Below are 16,620 nucleotides of genomic sequence, written 5' to 3' on the forward strand. Positions count from 1 at the left end.
TTTTGAGGTATATATCAGATTGATCGATACGCCTTACACATATATTGTTAGACTTGATGTACTGTATATTAAAATTAAATTTTTATTAGAGCCACGAAGTCTAGGGCATCGGGGTTAGACCAATGTATATATATATATATATAATTCTAAATCTAGGTGCTATTAATATGTCATGCTATCCGTATCTAGTAACTATATATTTCTACCTCGTCATGAGCTGGTAGACGGACATGCGTATTAACACATTCGCTTTATTAGTAGACACTGGGCGTCTTGTAATCTCAACACTCACACCAAGTGCCACCTCAACTTTTGAGTTTCCGCAACGTTAGGCTGTAGGCCGTATATGCTTAGAGAAATTACAATGCAAGGGAATGATAGGGATAGGCTCCGGCATGAGGAGAAGTCGTACGTCTATCAACTAACTTTTATAGACTAGACTCCTCTTATCTCCTATGATTCGTGGTACGAACTAGTTAAATTGGTGGGTGTCAGAGACGTGAGGATTGTCTGTAGGAAGAATTATCGTAGGAAGATTACGTGTAGGGAGGGTTGTATGAAGGAAGATTGTGGGTAGGATGATGTGTAGGTGGTGGTAGCTGTAATATATCACCATCAATCCCGCGTACAGATGGGTCCGTAGGTAGTCCCTCAGGTATTTGCTGTATTGCCTCGCTGTCGACCCTGCAGGGAGTCATACGGCTCGGGGTGGGTACCGTAAACGGTGTCCTGTAGACCTCTGGATGTAGCTGGTTCTCTTCATCAGGAATCATAGTGCCGAAAATCTTCTCGCCGTTATTGAGCGCATCCTGATAACGCTCCTGTTGTGCTTGCCAGTCTGGTTCCTCGGCTTCACCCGTCTCGGCGACTACCTTGCGCGTCTTACCCCAACTGAAATTATCCAGGTAGATACATGCGTATAGAGTGACGCAGATGTTGATAAAAGGGCCGCAGGTTGTAAAGATGGCTAGGCCTAAGAGGTATTGACCGCGCTCCAGCCAACTTTGGCACAGCCATACGGCCAAGCCGAGGTAGTAGCAAAGGGGTATGATCATAATGGAAGCAAAAATCATGATAATCCAGAAAGGTTGGTCTATATAGTTGATCATTAGTATATGTTACCCTAGCAGGGTTTAAAAATGATAGTTGAATACTTACGCATAAATGCGAATATCATACAGGCCAGACTCGCAATAACAAAAAAGTTAAGCGTCCATGTCAAGACGTTCGAAAGCGCGACAAGACGCTCCCATAGATTGAACTTATGATCGGCCTCCATCAGCAACATGAGGTCGTTGCTTGTCGCGCCGAGTGTCCAGCGGCGCCGCTGGCTGAGGAACACCGAGAGTGAATGTGGCACGTCAGTATAAGCGTACGCTCTCAGGGCCTGTCGTGTACGGGCCTTATGAAACTTCATAAGCATTAAGCAGACATGGTTCCGGTCCTCAGACGCCGTGGCGCGGATACGTTTGATAATGCCATCTGTTGGCTTGGGATGGTAGCCGAATTCCTCGATGAGAATGTAGTCGCCGCATGTCTCCTCGCAGACCCGGAGTAACTGACAGCATCCCGGAAGACAAGAGACTTTCTTGGTGCAGAGACTCTGGTGAAGCCGCCGTAAGCCTTGAGCGATAGTATATTCGGCTGACTGGTATATAGACCACATGTTCCACTTATGGGTTGAAAAGTCTACCGAGACGTAACCGCAGACGCCGACGGTCCCGGGATAATGACATTCTTCAACCAGATGGCTGAGACAATCGGGCGCAAATATTGTGTCGGCATCCATGCCGATTAACAGCTCGACATGGCGGATTCCCGCATGTTTAACTAGAAAGTGTGTCATTGCCCTAAAGAACTCGGGAGAGAAAATGACCTTCGGTCGCGTGTCGCGTAGGTTGAAGTTGTGCACGAAAGAGCGAGCAACGATCAAGCTGTCTCGTTTGCCCTGATTCTGCTGCTTCACGATGCAGAAAAATGGCAAACCTTTGTACATTCCTCTTGATATTTCGACATCCATGGACTGGCCGTCCCAGGCGACATATGCCGCGCGGATCATCCTCCGCTCGACTTGGTCGACAAAAATGTCCTCGTTAAGATAATCGCCCGTGGTTTTGTCCATACCAGGCCCTCGAACCTTGCCATCGCAAACAACCATGATCGCTTGCTTGTGGTGGCTGACATTGACTTGATTGACAAGTGAGTCAAGCGACCTACTGCATTCCTCATAAGTCTCATTGTAGCAGGGCATAAGTAGAACCATCTCCTCCGGAGTCTCGGGTTTAACCTTTTTCGATTTGAAGACCAGGTTCTTCAACGACCAGATAATGATATCGGCAATCATGACGCAGTTTAAGACGAGAGGCAATGAGATGAATGGCAGGTATATGAAATAGAATCTGGGCCAATACCAACTGGAAAAGATAAGCATGAAGCTGACATGTGTTAGTTCCTCATTTGTAGTAAGATAGACAAATAACTTACTTCAAAGTGAATATGATAAATATCGCGAAATATTTGTGTCTGGCAACCTTATTTTTACCCTTTTTTATGAGTTCAGGATCTATAGCCTCGGCAGCTATAGATGCAGCTGTCTCGTTAACCGACAGAGGAGGTAGACTCTCGAGTATTGCCTCCCACTCTTCCTCAGGTGAGCTGGAATTGGATGCGGTTGGTGATGTGGTCCGTGACAGGTGGTCCTGACCTATGCCATATTGGTTGGGTTGTAGGTGTGTTTTAGTTGTAATATGGGTGCCGGTAGTTTGCCCAGGTACAGGAGGAGCTTCTTGTCGGAAGTCAGCTCCCTCCGCCTTTTCATCCCGAGTAGACTCTCGGGATGATCTAAGACTAAACGACCGCGAAGGCCGGTTATGTCTATCTGAGAAGGGATTCTCCGAAGACGACGAATTTGTTCCTTCATCAGTGCTTGGGTTGCTCTCCACCTATTTGCCGTTAGGGACACTCGATAGAAGAAGAAGCGGTTAACTAACCTTTGTAGTACGGTTAAAGAAGACCATGATGTTTCCTCCCTGGCGTGGCCGCCGTGGTGAGCCGATAGGTCACTAGTACCGACGATTGGCAATAGAATGAACGGGAAGACGCTGCGTCCGCGTTTTGAACAGACCTGTCGAGAAGCTCGTAGCTCGGCACCAACAAAACAAATGGTTTGAGTTGAAGAAACTTCGGGATGATGTTGATGAAGTTTCTATTTCGCAGGCCAAGAATACGGTGATTCAGTTGAGCTTCAGTCTGGATCCCGACATAGTATCTAAGGTGATTACCGTGCTTATTGGTTCTAAGCCTCTAAGATCCAGAGAACTGACAGGATCCGCCATCTTCTTTACGAGTAACATATCCGCACAGACCTATGCATGTACTTGTGTAGACAAACTTTGTGGCAAGAGACTTAAGTTTCTAACTGTAGTTAGACTCGCGGGTTCAGAGAATCGCCTTGACCTATGCAACACGCTCTACAGAGGGCTTCCATAATACCGGAGACGAAATTCAGACGGTGGCTCCGTAAGAGACATCATAGATAGGCTTCGGAACTTAGAAAACTGCTGTGACCAGGACCTGGCTAAACTATAACCACTTGTCATGAACCGTAATGGCTGTCGTGAACTTAATATCCTTGTCGGATTATTCTGCGGGGAGCCAATGGCTGGTCCAGGCAGTTGAGTAGCCGTGTGCGGCTCTATGCAGATCATCTGCATAGGTAGGGACGGGACTCGATAGGATAGCCTTGATTCTACAGCTAGCTTGCTGCCCCTTGCCCTGTGCCCTTACTAGTGTAAATAGTGTAGACCCTAGATCTAGGACGACACTAACGATATTGAGATGGAATAACTGAAGGCTTGATATTATTCTTAGCATTGGTACGTCACTCCTCGGGCTAGATGGGGCGAAACTCTGTGTGTAGTCTAATTGGACTCGGCCGAATCCGTGCCCATCAGGCTGGGTAATTTTCGTTATGTCGTGTCTGAGCTAAAGAAAGCAACTGCTCTAGATAGATCGCGTATTGCACGTACGCTTGTATGTAATATAGTAGACAATTGTTGAGAAAACAAGGTTACATTTGTCCTATGCTCGAGTCAAGCGTAGTGGTTGAACCTAAAGATCCGATACTTTATATTCTGCCTCGAATCTCCCGTTTCGATCGTAATGTATTTCTTCGTTACCGACCTGCTTTCACTTGGGTTCTCTCATTGTGACAACTTCCACTTCTCGGTGTTCTCTAATTCTTAGAGAAAGCTCCTCTTGCTTCTCTTATAGTTGACCAATCCACTCGTTTTGTTATCTGCATTAAGCAAAATTCCAATATGCAGCCTCTTCTCACTAGCGATGTCATGCAGGAGTTTCGAGCAGCTTTCCCTGTTCAAGACCCTCCCCTGCCCGTAGACCTCTTTGATCAGAGCAACAAGCCCAGCCAGGAAACTTCGCCGCCTAGAACTCCTCCAGTTGACACTTTTAGCGAAGTTGATGGACTGCAAACCTTGAATCTAGTCCGCTCTGACAGAATCGATGATAATGAGGAGCCTCTTGTGGCTGTCATCGGGTGCGGATATGTTGGAACACAGCTCATCGGCTCTTTTTCGAGTCATTACGACGTGCTGGGCTTCGATGTATCAAAAGAGCAACTCCGAAGATTAGAAGATAAGTTTAGGGGCGAGAAAAGTCGTGTATCTTTCACCCTCGATCCTCGAAATCTCTCCAAGGCTACCCACTTCCTCATTTCAGTGCCAACGCTTCTCAAAGCTGATAAGACAATCGACACATCATATGTTAGAAGCGCGTTAACGAACGTGCGGAAATATGCTCGGCCAGGCTCAACAGTGGTGATAGAAAGCTCGGTTGCCATCGGGATGACAAGGCAGCTACTCGGCCCCTTAGCTAAAGAGAAATATTTTTTCGCGGGCATGTCTCCAGAGGTACGTTACTAATATCAACGATATTCAGCAAACCCGCTAACCGTTTTGAAGAGAATCGACCCTGGACGAACTGATCCACCCATGCACACAATTCCAAAGGTCATATCCGGGTTGGACGATGTTGTCCCCGGATCTCTTGCCGCGATTACCCGTTTATATTCGCGTGTGTTTGACTCCATCGTTCCCGTATCAACACCGGAAACGGCAGAAATGACCAAACTGTATGAGAACTGCCAACGGATGATCGCCATCACGTATGCCAACGAGATGGCGGATGCTTGTGTTGGCCACGGCATCGACCCTTACGAGGTATGCAGAGCAGCATCAACCAAGCCGTTCGGTTATACTCCGTTCACTCCCGGTCTTGGTGTTGGAGGCCACTGCATCCCAGTCAACCCGTACTATCTCATGGCCAACAGCTCATTCCCTCTTTTGAAGATGGCAACCGAAACCATGTGGCAACGACCGGAGAAGATCGGGCAAAGAGCTTTAGATGCCCTTTTCCGGGAGGCACCGCATAATGCCTCAACTCAAACTCCCATCAACGGCGAGGGCCTTTATCTTAGCAACAAGCCCGACTTTGAACACGTCGAGCGCACTGAGACCTCATCAGAGAAATCATCCAGCTTATTCCGACCTCGGGTACTAGTTGTCGGGGTGGGATTTAAGGCTGGCCAGTCTCATCTAAGCAACTCACCGGGGCTGAAGCTTATTCAGACTCTCGTCGACTCTGGACGAGTCGATGTTATGTTTGCCGATGCATTGGTAGAGCAAACTGCCATCCCTCACATTCCCCGTCTAGATATGAGTGACTGGAACAAGTCAAGCCTCGAAAGGTTCGACATGATTATCGTCGCTTTCAAGCAAAAAGATATGGATTTCAAGGTTCTCGACGAGGTTCGAAATGTTCAGATCGAGATGTGGTGCCCATAGATGCATCCCGACTTAAGACGACTTAAGACAACAAAAGAGGTGTTGCACCTACGAGCCATTAAAAGGGTACTAGGTAGAAATCATGATTGACGATGAGTTGTGGAGCATTTTGCTAAGAAAAGATCAAAAGGTTAAATCGGCATGTTAGGCATTCATGCATAAATGGAGTTACACTTGGTATAATTGCATATCTATTGGAGGTATCCGTCTAAGCGAGCGTAAAGTTAAGGGATTCGGGGTGGTTCAAATTAAACGACTCGGTTAATTGGGTATAGGAGTTGTACATATTGCTTTTAAGAATTGAACCCTTCTTTTACAGATTTTATAGAATTATCTCTAGCAATTAACCGTCATTTATATCATTAGCCTTACGTGTTTTCGCATAACCACCCGAATAATAATCCCCTTTTTAATATCATTAACACCGCGATTTATAAGAGTAAATTAATTTCTAAACTTGTAGGTATTATTATATATCAATTTATCTACACAGCCCGGAATTATCGTTTTATTTTCGCTGTGACAGGAAATGCAGAAAGTCGTAACCGGTAATATTAAAGGTGAATATGCCTTCTGCTGTAAGGCCTCCCAGTACCAACCAGTACCAACCGCAATCAAAAACCACAAGGCTTTCACTTTTTGTTGGGATGAACCTAACTATATCAAACTTAAACTTCCCGCAGTGTTCAGAAAAGATGGTCTTAGCCACTGGCTAGAATTGAGACATTTGTCATGGACCGGGAATACCTCTCGCTTGAACTTTAAAATTCGATAAGATGTTTGTATGTACCTAATGTACCTCCTAATGTACTTTCAATGTTCCAGGGTTCTTCCAAAAAGGTACGACTCCTCGTGTTACTTGAGGTAAGTACATCGATTAATTGCCGCCACATCAAGGATACAAGCTGGCCGCGAGTCCAAACAGCAACTACACAGCATCATCAACTTGGCTACCTCATCCTCATTCAGCTCGAGCATATCAAGAATTAAATAGCTTCATTCTTATAATTATAAGTCTAACTTTATACTTAAGAGCATTCTCAATAATATCAATTAAATCTTATTTTCTTCTTACTATCCTGTCTCTAACCAAGTACATACCAATGTTTTCGCTATTTACCTCTAAACCTTCCGTTATGTCATCTAACCAAACCCCCATCAATGCCGTATACTATCCTAGCTGGCGAGTCTACAAGGGCTTCCCCCCTTCGTCTCTCCAGCTGGACTGCGTTAACCAAATTTTCTATGCCTTCGTCCGGCTAAACGAAGATGGAACCCTCAAATTGTTAGACGAGTTTGCAGACTTAACTAAAGACGTCGACGGGGAGAAGGGCTGCCTCCGTGCGCTGGCCAAGCTAAAGCAGCAAAAGCCTGATCTCAAAACTCTAGTCTCAATTGGTGGTGGCAGTGGCAGCGCCGAGTTTCCCGCCATGGCCGCGCACTCTACCCATCGGAGTACGTTTGCGAAGTCTTGCAAGGAGTTCGTAGAGCAGTACCAATTCGACGGCATAGATCTTGACTGGGAGCACCCGACAACACCAGAAGCAGGTAAAAATTACATTGCCGTACTCCGCGCCCTAAGAGAAGTCCTGCCCTCGCCCCAATACCTCCTTACTACCGCCCTGCCCACCGGTGAGTACTGCTTGAAGAATATCGACATGCGCGCAGCGGGGAAACTCCTCGATAGTCTAAATCTAATGGGCTACGACTTCAATGGCCCATGGACTGATGTATCGGGCCACCACGCACAGCTCTTACCTCAACCAGGCTCGCAAGAGCATGTATACCCGGCTCTGAGGCATTCATGCCACCGTGGTGTTGAGTACCTAGAGTCGCGGGGCTTCCCAGTTCATAAAATTGTGCTAGGTGTGCCAGTCTACGCAAGGTCTTTTGCTGGGGCCCGTGGGGTTGGGCACCCTTTCAAGTCAGCTGGAGAGATTGACTACAATGATCTACCGCGGGAGTGGATCAGGAATGCAACTGTTGATCATCATGTAGTGGCTGCCAGCTACGTTGACCGTGCAGGTAAGGGATTTGTCAGCTTTGACGTCCCGGAGACGGTAAGACGGAAAGCTGAGTATGTGAGGAGAAAGGGGCTAGCTGGGTTATTCTACTGGACTGGTGTTGGTGATGTTAAGGGCCCTGAGAGCCTGATTCGGGCTGGATATGAAGAGCTTAGCAGGGGGTAATCATTGAGGCCTGTGTGGCCATGATGAAGGTATGACCCTTGATCTAAAAGACTTTAGTTTTATATAGACAGAGACAGAAGTATTAGCGTAGGGGTATGTGATATGTCAGAGTCAATGCCATGTCACGTCTAGCTTAGAGATTCAAGTCAAAATAGATCATTATTCACGTCTAAGACCCAGCACGAAGCTTAGAGGCAAATGATTTGTGCAAATTTTGGTATCTACCTGGTGGCATCTACCTTAATTACTTGCTGCTAACTAGCTGCCAATAGTTGAATGCATCCGCAACGAAACAAGACACAAATGTGAATGCCGCGCCAATTCCTTTTTTTTATGTGTTTTCTCCACCCCTTTTTTCACCCCCTATCATCATGTGTGCGTGTAATCGTTTCCTGATCCATAACGCCTGCCTATCCGCACGTGCTAAGTCGAAAATGCAAACCGCAAAAAGCCAGTCCAAAAGTCATGCCTCGTGATTGTGATCATGATCATCAGTTGCATTAATGCCGAAATAGGAAATCATCGTTGCAATGCAAATGCCCCTGAAAATGCTAGTATCAAAATGTCCCTTTGCGGGATCAGCTGCGAAGCTCGATCCGGAGAATCGAGGTAAGACGCGCATAGAATCATGCTTTGATGGTAAGGAGAATCCATGTTGTAACCTATTCGTATAACAATAAGTGTTAGTAGGCTTCTTTCAGTAAGATACAGCGTTGTAGAGAAACGCATAGCAAAAGGGAAATACGGTACATACCTATTCGATTGGCTGACGGTCCTCAGGCTTCACGCGGCTTGCGATATAGCCACCCTTGAACATGTGGGTCTCGTCAACAGCCTTCTTGTCTTTCTTGTCCATGCTACCGGCTGGCTGCTTTCCCTTCTTGTCGGCAGGCTCGCCCTTCTTCTTTAGGTCGCCAGTGATGTACAAAGGCGGTGCGGCGTGGGAAGGCACGGCAAAGCTATCTCCTTGTGGGGAACTCTGAGAAGCCCAGTTGGTACCGCTGGCAGAACGTTTCATGCCAGTGCCGGTGTAGGGGATGGTGTACGGCTTCCAACCCGAGCTGCTGGCAGTGCCAGGGACGGCAGGTCCCTTCTCAGAGGGGTTCTTGTATTTGTCAGGCTTTGACATGGCGTCGTTGGTCTCAGTGGTGTCGGCGATGTTGGCGACGTTGGAAGCCTGTTCCTTCAAGGAAGTGTAAGTATGTATACAGTCTTGACGGCGCGGTTTCCTGAAGACAGAAAATAAACTTGGAAACAGCGTTTTCAACGTGGTATAGACTGAAAGGAGATAGTAGTTTGATAACGGATGTATTGCAACTATCCAATAGTCCTAAGATAAAGAGGTAGAATTGTTTCCCACTTTGACTATCACGCTGTCGCCGACATAAGGGGGGAGGTTGTGTTAAAGGGGGTGGTAAGTAAATAGAAGGAACGGCAAACGTGAAGATGTAACCGCAAAGGTAGGAGGTGGAAGAGGAAATTTAGGCAACTAAAATAAAGAAAGTCGCGACACGTTGTAGTATAGACGCGTCAAGACAAATACCGCTGGATGTGACAAGTAAACTTAACGTTAACATACCTGAGCTGGCTTCTTTGCCAGAAGAAAGGACAACTTAGGAAAGCAGCCGACCATCTTGACGAGAATGAAGATGTCGGACGGATAGATTGGACAGAATTCTAAGAGGTGCTGGGTGTTCGATAATGTGGTGAGGAATCTACAGTTGTTGCGGTTGCCGGCGTCGAAATATTTATGAAGTGTTCAGGTTGGAATAATTATTAGCAAATCACCTACCCCGAGGCGACAGTGACTACGGTGATGTTAATCGATACAATTTGAACCGATTGCTTTACGATTAAATCTAATCAGTTGATACACACCTGGACGGTGCATCGGTACCTGGGTACTGAGCCCCCCTTTAAGTCTTAGGCGAGATGATAGAGTCGTTTACTGATTAGAAGCCTAACTTTGCATGCACCAACGCCAACGGCATGGTACGTGACAGCCTGTAAATACGGTATATGGTACCACAAATAGGTTAGGTACTTGCCTACCTAAGGTGCGGGATACAATCACTTTTACTACCATACATATCTACTGATTTCTTTGGCAACTTACATGTATGCTAGTTATGTACTAATGTCTAGATGGATAAGTACCTAATCTAGGAGAAATAGGAGTAATCACCTCGGCTTGTATGGAAGAATCTCCTCTCCAGATGGGACAGCAGGATTGTTGTAGCTAAGAATAAATCGATTTGCAAATTTACTATTGTAAAATACGAATACCTCGTCATAGAGCATAAAGGAGACTCGATTGGGTACTCGTTATTGTAGCATACGACTAACGTAGGTACTGTAATGGGGTGTGACATGTCTTCTGAAACGACTTGTTAAAAAGTAGGTTCCCATTCCTACATGAATTTCTCCTGATCCTTACGTTGGATAAATACTATGTCAACTACGATAACCAGCAAAGCCCCCTACGCAACCACGTAGCTCTAACGAGATATAGTTCTTCGATATTCTCCAACATGACCAAAACCTTTAAACATATCGGATCAATTGGGATTCTCTCACGTAGCTTTAGTTAATATTAAACCTAAACTGGGAGGTTAATACCACTCTGTTTAGATTATAAGGTACTGTTCTACAATTCAAACAAGTCAACTCACTTGCTCAGTGAATTCTAAAATTTAGATATATAAGTGACTAATACCCAGTTCAAGTTGAAGGTTAGAGGTATCACGTGAAAGGGTGACATTTTGTAAGCCCCAAGTTGAAAACCCCTGTAGATCTGCCAGGTACAGGCACCCCTGATTGACATAATCTTTTCAATTGACTTTTACATGTGCCTATGCTATATCTTATATATAATATGTTGAAGGTCCTGTATTATATTACAGGGCCTTCTATTTTTTTTTCTTTAATATATTAGATTACCTGGCCTGACATAGTCTCGTACGTGACATATATCGATTAGGTGACCGTGACTACCGTTGGTGACGATGTTTAAAAGGCCACTCTTTCTTAATATATCAGTATTTTAAAAGCAATACTATTACAATAGGGTATAATCGTATACGTACGGTAGCTATTTCAGACCTGGTCATCCTTATATTTTGGATATGATCACTCCCCGGGGTGACTATACTGAATATACTAGCCAATCACCGTAGTAATGGTCATTATGTCCACACCTCAACATGTTTGCTGACATCATGTCAATAGACCCCCCCCCCTCCCCACCCGCTAATGTATTACATAGAAGGACTGCATATCGCAGCCTTGCTCAATATATTAATATGGTTGCTTTATTGTATAGCCGCCCTGGTAGAAGAACCCGCCGATACAAGCTAAAGAGAGGACGGCATATGGCAGGTCAAGTTCAATGACGGACCAGACCCAGAGACAGCCTAAAGGCGGTGATTGTTTCATAACAGCGAGGTAGCTATACTTATTCGAAATATGAATTAAATAGCAACCAGAAGTAATACTCGTAGTGAGGAAGAGTATCTGCCGTAGAGGATACTGAAATCTCACCGGCAGTCCAGGCACAAAAGATGGAGCCGAGACGTGTGGATGAAGTACATAGATGAGCAAGAAGAACACTGCACGCATTAATTCGGCCCAATATAGCACCAGCGGATTGCTTGACTGTTGCGAGGGTAGCTTACCAATAGATGCTTGCACTGATCGAATTATGATCTGAGGCCATATGATGGAGATTGCATATTGATGCTGAACAAGCACATCGAGAGTGAAATGTAGCATAGACAAACTGGTGCTCCAAAGAACAGCCTCTAATACCCTATCGGCCGTAGACGACAAGAGTTCGTCCCCATCATCCGAATCGTCATCGGAACCACGATCTTTCGCAATCTTCCTCTTCTTCCTCTCAGCTTCCTCGAAGAGGTTGCGGTCCTGAGCAAGCTTTAGCAAGGTGTCCTCGCTGGGAGCGGCGGTTCGGTCGGGATGCGATAGCTTGATCCCTTCCGCCGTCTTTTTTTCTTTTCGAGTTCGAACCATGGCGATGAGTTGACGGAGCTAGAGAGGTGCTATGTAAGTTGGGATTTAATAAATATTTAAGAGGTAAGGCTGATAGGATCATAGGAGGTATGGTCGCGTGTCAGTGATACGACGTAAATTATGTACATGTACGATTGTAAGGGTTAGCTCCCGCCATAAGCTTGAGGTGTTCTGTGGACTCGACAGGGGTTCGATCAGCCAATGAAAAGCTGTGAAACCCATACTTTATATGCACTAACTGGATATACGAATTAGCCTATGCAACAATTGATAATCAACCTTCAAAGAGGTGCAACAGAGGGGCTTTCTCTCCCTCTTAATTTCATCCAACGTGAATCTCGGTGCAAGTCCATCGTCACTTTCTCAGGCCATCCGACAGGGCCAAGAACGGGTACCTAATGCTTTAGATCCAAGCCCGAAATTGCCTGGTTTCAATATCCCCGGATCTTCCTAGACAATCTATAACTTAGTCTTGGCTTCCTATTTCTAATCGATTGTACATACAGAATATTTGGTGACCGCTTTACTTCTCTATATTGTGCATCTATTTTTATCTATTGCTCTTATAGACGAGGCAGAGGCCTGAACATTTTCTACCTCTTCACTTATACCGCTACTTGAAGCTAGGCTACCTATTTGCTTATAATACCGTGTCGCGTGTGCGTCATAGGTCGAAATTGCAACCCCAAAAGGCGGAGGGGAGAACTAACAAGCCCCCAACCTTGGAAGCTATCCTACCTACCAACGACAACGACGACGACGACGACAAGCTACCAAACAGCCACAACATGCCGCTCCCATCCCTATCGACCCTCGGCATCCTCGCCGTCATCCTCCCACTGCTATACATCTACACAGCATCAGTATCGCAGACACGGCTCCCAATGCTACGCGGCAAGCGCATCTGCCTGCTGATCGCCCACCCGGACGACGAAGCCATGTTCTTCGCCCCCACCGTCCTAGCCCTCACCCGCCCCGAACACGGCAACCACCTCAAGATCCTATGCCTAAGCTCCGGCAACGCCGACGGCCTCGGCGAGACGCGCAAGAAGGAGCTCGTCAAGAGCGGCATGTTACTAGGTCTCGCCCGCGAGGACGATGTCCTAGTCTACGACAGCCCGTGAGTCTGCCTGTCCCGTACATACATACAAAATACCCTAATAAAAGCTAACGCCCTCCTCCCAGTGACTTCCCCGACTCCATGACCACAACCTGGGAATCCTCCAAAATCTCCGCCCTCCTAAGCAGCGCCTTCGCGCCCCGCCTAGCCACGCAAAAGTCCTCCTCCGAGAACCTAACCGCCCCAAGCGCCACCATCGATGCCATCATAACCTTCGATTCCAGCGGCGTATCCTCGCACCCGAACCACATCTCCCTGTACCACGGCGCGCGCGCCTTCGTCTCCTCGCTAACCCGGGGCAAGCCCGGCTGGGCATCGCCCGTAGACCTGTACACGCTAACCAGCGTGGGCTTTCTGCGCAAGTATACCGGATTCCTAGATATTTTCGCGACCGTCATGTCGCTTGCGTTTGCCGGGCCTGGCGGTGTTAATAAGAAGAGCGATAAAGGCAACCCGGGTGCTCTGGTTAGCGTGAGCGCGCTGGCCGGTGGTCGGGAGAGCTACGGGACGGCGCGCCGGGCTATGACGGAGGCGCATAAGAGCCAGATGGTCTGGTTCCGGTGGGGTTGGATCGCGCTGAGCCGGTACATGTACATAAATGACCTGAGATTAGAAAAGGTCAAATCGTAACCATTCTCTATAGTGTTACGAATGATTAATATATGTGAAAATAGCAAGCATCGGTCTCATACTACGGGCCATGTTTCACAATGAAGCGAAGAACATGTCTTTGTAGATCGTGTATGTTCAAAATCCCGCCAGAAGGGGCTAAGGGGGTTGTATATATGCTATCGCCGCTGCTGGGGTATAGCAAAAACAGCGGTGGTTTATGTGCGAAATAAACATATTGTGGGTATAATAATACAGATACAGCCAAGCGGCTGCTTTTAATAAAAGTCGTCATCGTCATCATAAATATCCACCTCTAGCGGTTCCGGCAACTCGCTACGCGACTCGCCGGACTCGTTTTCAGCCATCGATTCCTCCGAATCCTCCGATGCTTCTTTGATAGCCGTCTTGTCCAAGGGTTTCAGCAGCCTCGCCCGGGAAGTGGTCGTGAGGAGAGTTTCGAGGTCAAAGTGAGATATCGGTTTTCGGCCCGCCAAGGTATGTCGAGACCTAGTGGCGTGTTTCTTCGCTTTTGTTTCTAGGTACAAGACCTCGCCCAACTTGCTCTTCACCTGTATGGAGAGAGGAAGATGTTCGACGGGGACTAAACGCTGGGATTCCCGGGTAGGGTCGAAGAGGGAGACGTATCCGTCAGACGTGCGATAAAAGGCCGGGTTTGGGATAAAAGCCCTGAACTCGTTAATGAAATCCGGGACGGCCACGGTCACAAGCGGGTTCGTAGGGTTGAAGGCTTGTACGTTGGTAAGGAACTGCCGACACCATGTTTGGATGGCATACCGCATAGTCGCCTTCTTAAACCGAGCCCGTTGGTACCGATGCACGGTCTCGCTAATACGTACCCCATTATCGTTAATCATTTGGTAGTACTCAATTACCGCGTCTTCGTACTCTTGACATTGAATCTTGTATAAACCAACTGCCTCCCTCATGCATGGGATGAATCTGCTGAACTGATTTCGCGCTATAAGATTCCGAATGAGTATATTGTAGTGTTCGAAGCTGGGTTGTACCCGATACGGCTCAGACACCATCATATTCCAGATGAATTCGACTATTTCTGCGTTCGGTACTTTAGAAAACATTTTGGCCAGCTTCCATCCCCCAGACGGCGGTACAGAGCCCATAATGTAGGCCCACTCCATAAGGTCTTTCCATACAGACGCAGAGATGGGAATTCGAAAGGTCACCGATAGGTGTTTGACCAGCTGCAAGGCAAGGGGGATCTCTGCGTTTGAACCATATGTCTCCACGATAGCTTCCATGAGAAGCCCAGTAGGCCTCACACGGCTGGGGCCCTGGCGTATGTCAGTCGCTATGTTATTAGTTATCTTACCTATCCTTATGCCAAAATGGCGCTCTAATATACTAGTGCTAATAAACTGTAAAGACCCGGCCCGTGCAAAGGCAATCATCAAAGCACACGCTAGACTTTCGGTCATGTAGGTGCCACGACTATGAATCCAGATGTAAAGTCTGGTGGCCGCGGTGTCCTTCCTCATCATTTGTATCAAGTCTTCGGCGTGCTTGGCATCCTTGTTGAGTCCGAAATACAGCTTCTTGAGTCGGGTACGGTATCTAAGGTAATCCATCTTTCGAATCTGTGCCCAGTGAAGGATAAATTTGGAGTGATGCAAACTTCGGGCAGTGACCATCCTTCTGGTTTTATCGTAGCCTGTATATAAAGGGTTTGCGAGGAAGCGTGCGGAAACAAACTCGGCATATATCCTACTTTGCCTCCAACCCGTAGTCTGGGTGCGGACCATCTCATTCCATATCCATTTTACTCCCGCAGGGTCTGCAGCAGCACCTGCACACCTAACTAGGTAGATGTACTCCTCTAACTGCAGAACACCGCCTGAGGCTTTCAACGCAGACAGCAGAACTAGCATATGGTGTAGTAGCTGCGAATATAATTTCCGTACTCCCCAATTGTCAATAGTGGCTCCTAAATTTAGCATCTGGTACGCTCCAGGAGATATGTGTGTCTGGTCCGTTGGATCGGCATCCTTAGCAACAACAAATGGGTCCAAGGCCCGGAGGAGTTCGGTGAACGTAGTTCGAGGCAGTGAAGAAACGGTCGCGTGAAGCTCAGCTTCTTCCATGGATGATATTTGTTCAAGATAGATGAGCAGTCTCCGAGTGTCCTTCTGTCGCAGTGCCTCGAGAGCTCTTTTAAACGGGCTAGGTAAGGTTACAACAGGGGTTTTATCACTGGAAATAGAACTGCCATGGCCAACTTTAGGTTGTGGTTTTGGTTCAGTGTGGTTAAGAAGGTCACTGAAGAATTTGAAGTCCTCACTTGAAACGGCACTAGAGGGATGGACTGCCGTTGCAAGGCCACGTGTAGAGCTGTATATAATCCTACATGGAAAAGCACGGTTGATATCTATACGGGAGAGTAATCCAGAGGATCGACTTTGATGGGGGTTAATAAACTTCGAGCAAACTCCTTTAAAGGGTGTATAAGAGAAGGCTCGATGCCGGCCGAACGACACCGTCAAAATGGTGGAGGGCATTATGAGAGCTATTGAGTACTATCATGACCAGTGTTAACAGGCTACTGACTCAGAAGAGCCAGACAGATAGATATACTAGACGTGATTTGCGGGGAACTTTGATAGTTGAAGCTGTGTTAGTTTGGACTCGCCCAGTTATGGAATTATGAAGAGGTACCTATGTGGAGTTGTGGATACGGTGGAGTACTTCCCCGTAAACTCTAATTTAGTGTGACAGTAGTGGGTATGGAGAACTACACTAACGGCAAAAATATTTTAAAGTGATTTTACAGTGGTCA

The 16,620-nt window shown here is 46.8% G+C and overlaps 7 protein-coding genes across 7 annotated transcripts; 3 read left to right on the top strand and 4 right to left on the bottom strand.

The window, feature by feature from the left end:
* Positions 1-380: 380 nt before the first annotated feature.
* Positions 381-3,243, bottom strand: F4817DRAFT_235324 (glycosyltransferase family 2 protein). The gene is made up of 4 exons (XM_049298963.1): positions 2,991-3,243; positions 2,485-2,942; positions 1,159-2,435; positions 381-1,093 (listed from the first exon to the last, which is right to left on the bottom strand). Exons 1-4 carry the CDS (start codon positions 3,015-3,017, stop codon positions 537-539), a joined length of 2,319 nt encoding a protein of 772 aa, XP_049155585.1. The 5' UTR covers positions 3,018-3,243; the 3' UTR covers positions 381-536.
* Positions 3,244-4,346: 1,103 nt separating this feature from the next.
* F4817DRAFT_361192 (nucleotide sugar dehydrogenase) lies at positions 4,347-5,861 on the top strand (the record flags this gene model as incomplete). The annotated part of the gene is made up of 3 exons (XM_049306368.1): positions 4,347-4,928; positions 4,980-5,383; positions 5,495-5,861. 3 exons carry the CDS (start codon positions 4,347-4,349, stop codon positions 5,859-5,861), a joined length of 1,353 nt encoding a protein of 450 aa, XP_049155586.1.
* An 824-nt stretch (positions 5,862-6,685) lies between these two features.
* Positions 6,686-8,225, top strand: F4817DRAFT_348494 (glycoside hydrolase family 18 protein). Its single transcript, XM_049304700.1, has one exon. It carries the CDS (start codon positions 6,965-6,967, stop codon positions 8,048-8,050), a length of 1,086 nt encoding a protein of 361 aa, XP_049155587.1. The 5' UTR covers positions 6,686-6,964; the 3' UTR covers positions 8,051-8,225.
* A 579-nt stretch (positions 8,226-8,804) lies between these two features.
* Positions 8,805-9,683, bottom strand: F4817DRAFT_319385 (uncharacterized protein; the record flags this gene model as incomplete). The annotated part of the gene is made up of 2 exons (XM_049301058.1): positions 8,805-9,233; positions 9,630-9,683. The coding sequence occupies 2 exons, from the start codon at positions 9,681-9,683 to the stop codon at positions 8,805-8,807; spliced, it is 483 nt and encodes a 160-aa protein (XP_049155588.1).
* A 1,603-nt stretch (positions 9,684-11,286) lies between these two features.
* F4817DRAFT_348495 (uncharacterized protein) lies at positions 11,287-12,194 on the bottom strand. Its single transcript, XM_049304701.1, has 2 exons — positions 11,725-12,194; positions 11,287-11,658 (listed from the first exon to the last, which is right to left on the bottom strand). The coding sequence occupies exons 1-2, from the start codon at positions 12,074-12,076 to the stop codon at positions 11,348-11,350; spliced, it is 663 nt and encodes a 220-aa protein (XP_049155589.1). The 5' UTR covers positions 12,077-12,194; the 3' UTR covers positions 11,287-11,347.
* A 214-nt stretch (positions 12,195-12,408) lies between these two features.
* On the top strand, positions 12,409-13,874 carry F4817DRAFT_348497 (LmbE-like protein). The gene is made up of 2 exons (XM_049304702.1): positions 12,409-13,196; positions 13,262-13,874. Exons 1-2 carry the CDS (start codon positions 12,865-12,867, stop codon positions 13,824-13,826), a joined length of 897 nt encoding a protein of 298 aa, XP_049155590.1. The 5' UTR covers positions 12,409-12,864; the 3' UTR covers positions 13,827-13,874.
* A 56-nt stretch (positions 13,875-13,930) lies between these two features.
* On the bottom strand, positions 13,931-16,512 carry F4817DRAFT_348498 (uncharacterized protein). Its single transcript, XM_049304703.1, has one exon. The coding sequence runs from the start codon at positions 16,340-16,342 to the stop codon at positions 14,084-14,086; it is 2,259 nt and encodes a 752-aa protein (XP_049155591.1). The 5' UTR covers positions 16,343-16,512; the 3' UTR covers positions 13,931-14,083.
* Positions 16,513-16,620: the final 108 nt, after the last annotated feature.

Source organism: Daldinia loculata, assembly GCF_022478755.1.
Source record: "Daldinia loculata strain CBS 113971 unplaced genomic scaffold F4817scaffold_59, whole genome shotgun sequence".
Taxonomy (NCBI): domain Eukaryota; kingdom Fungi; phylum Ascomycota; class Sordariomycetes; order Xylariales; family Hypoxylaceae; genus Daldinia; species Daldinia loculata.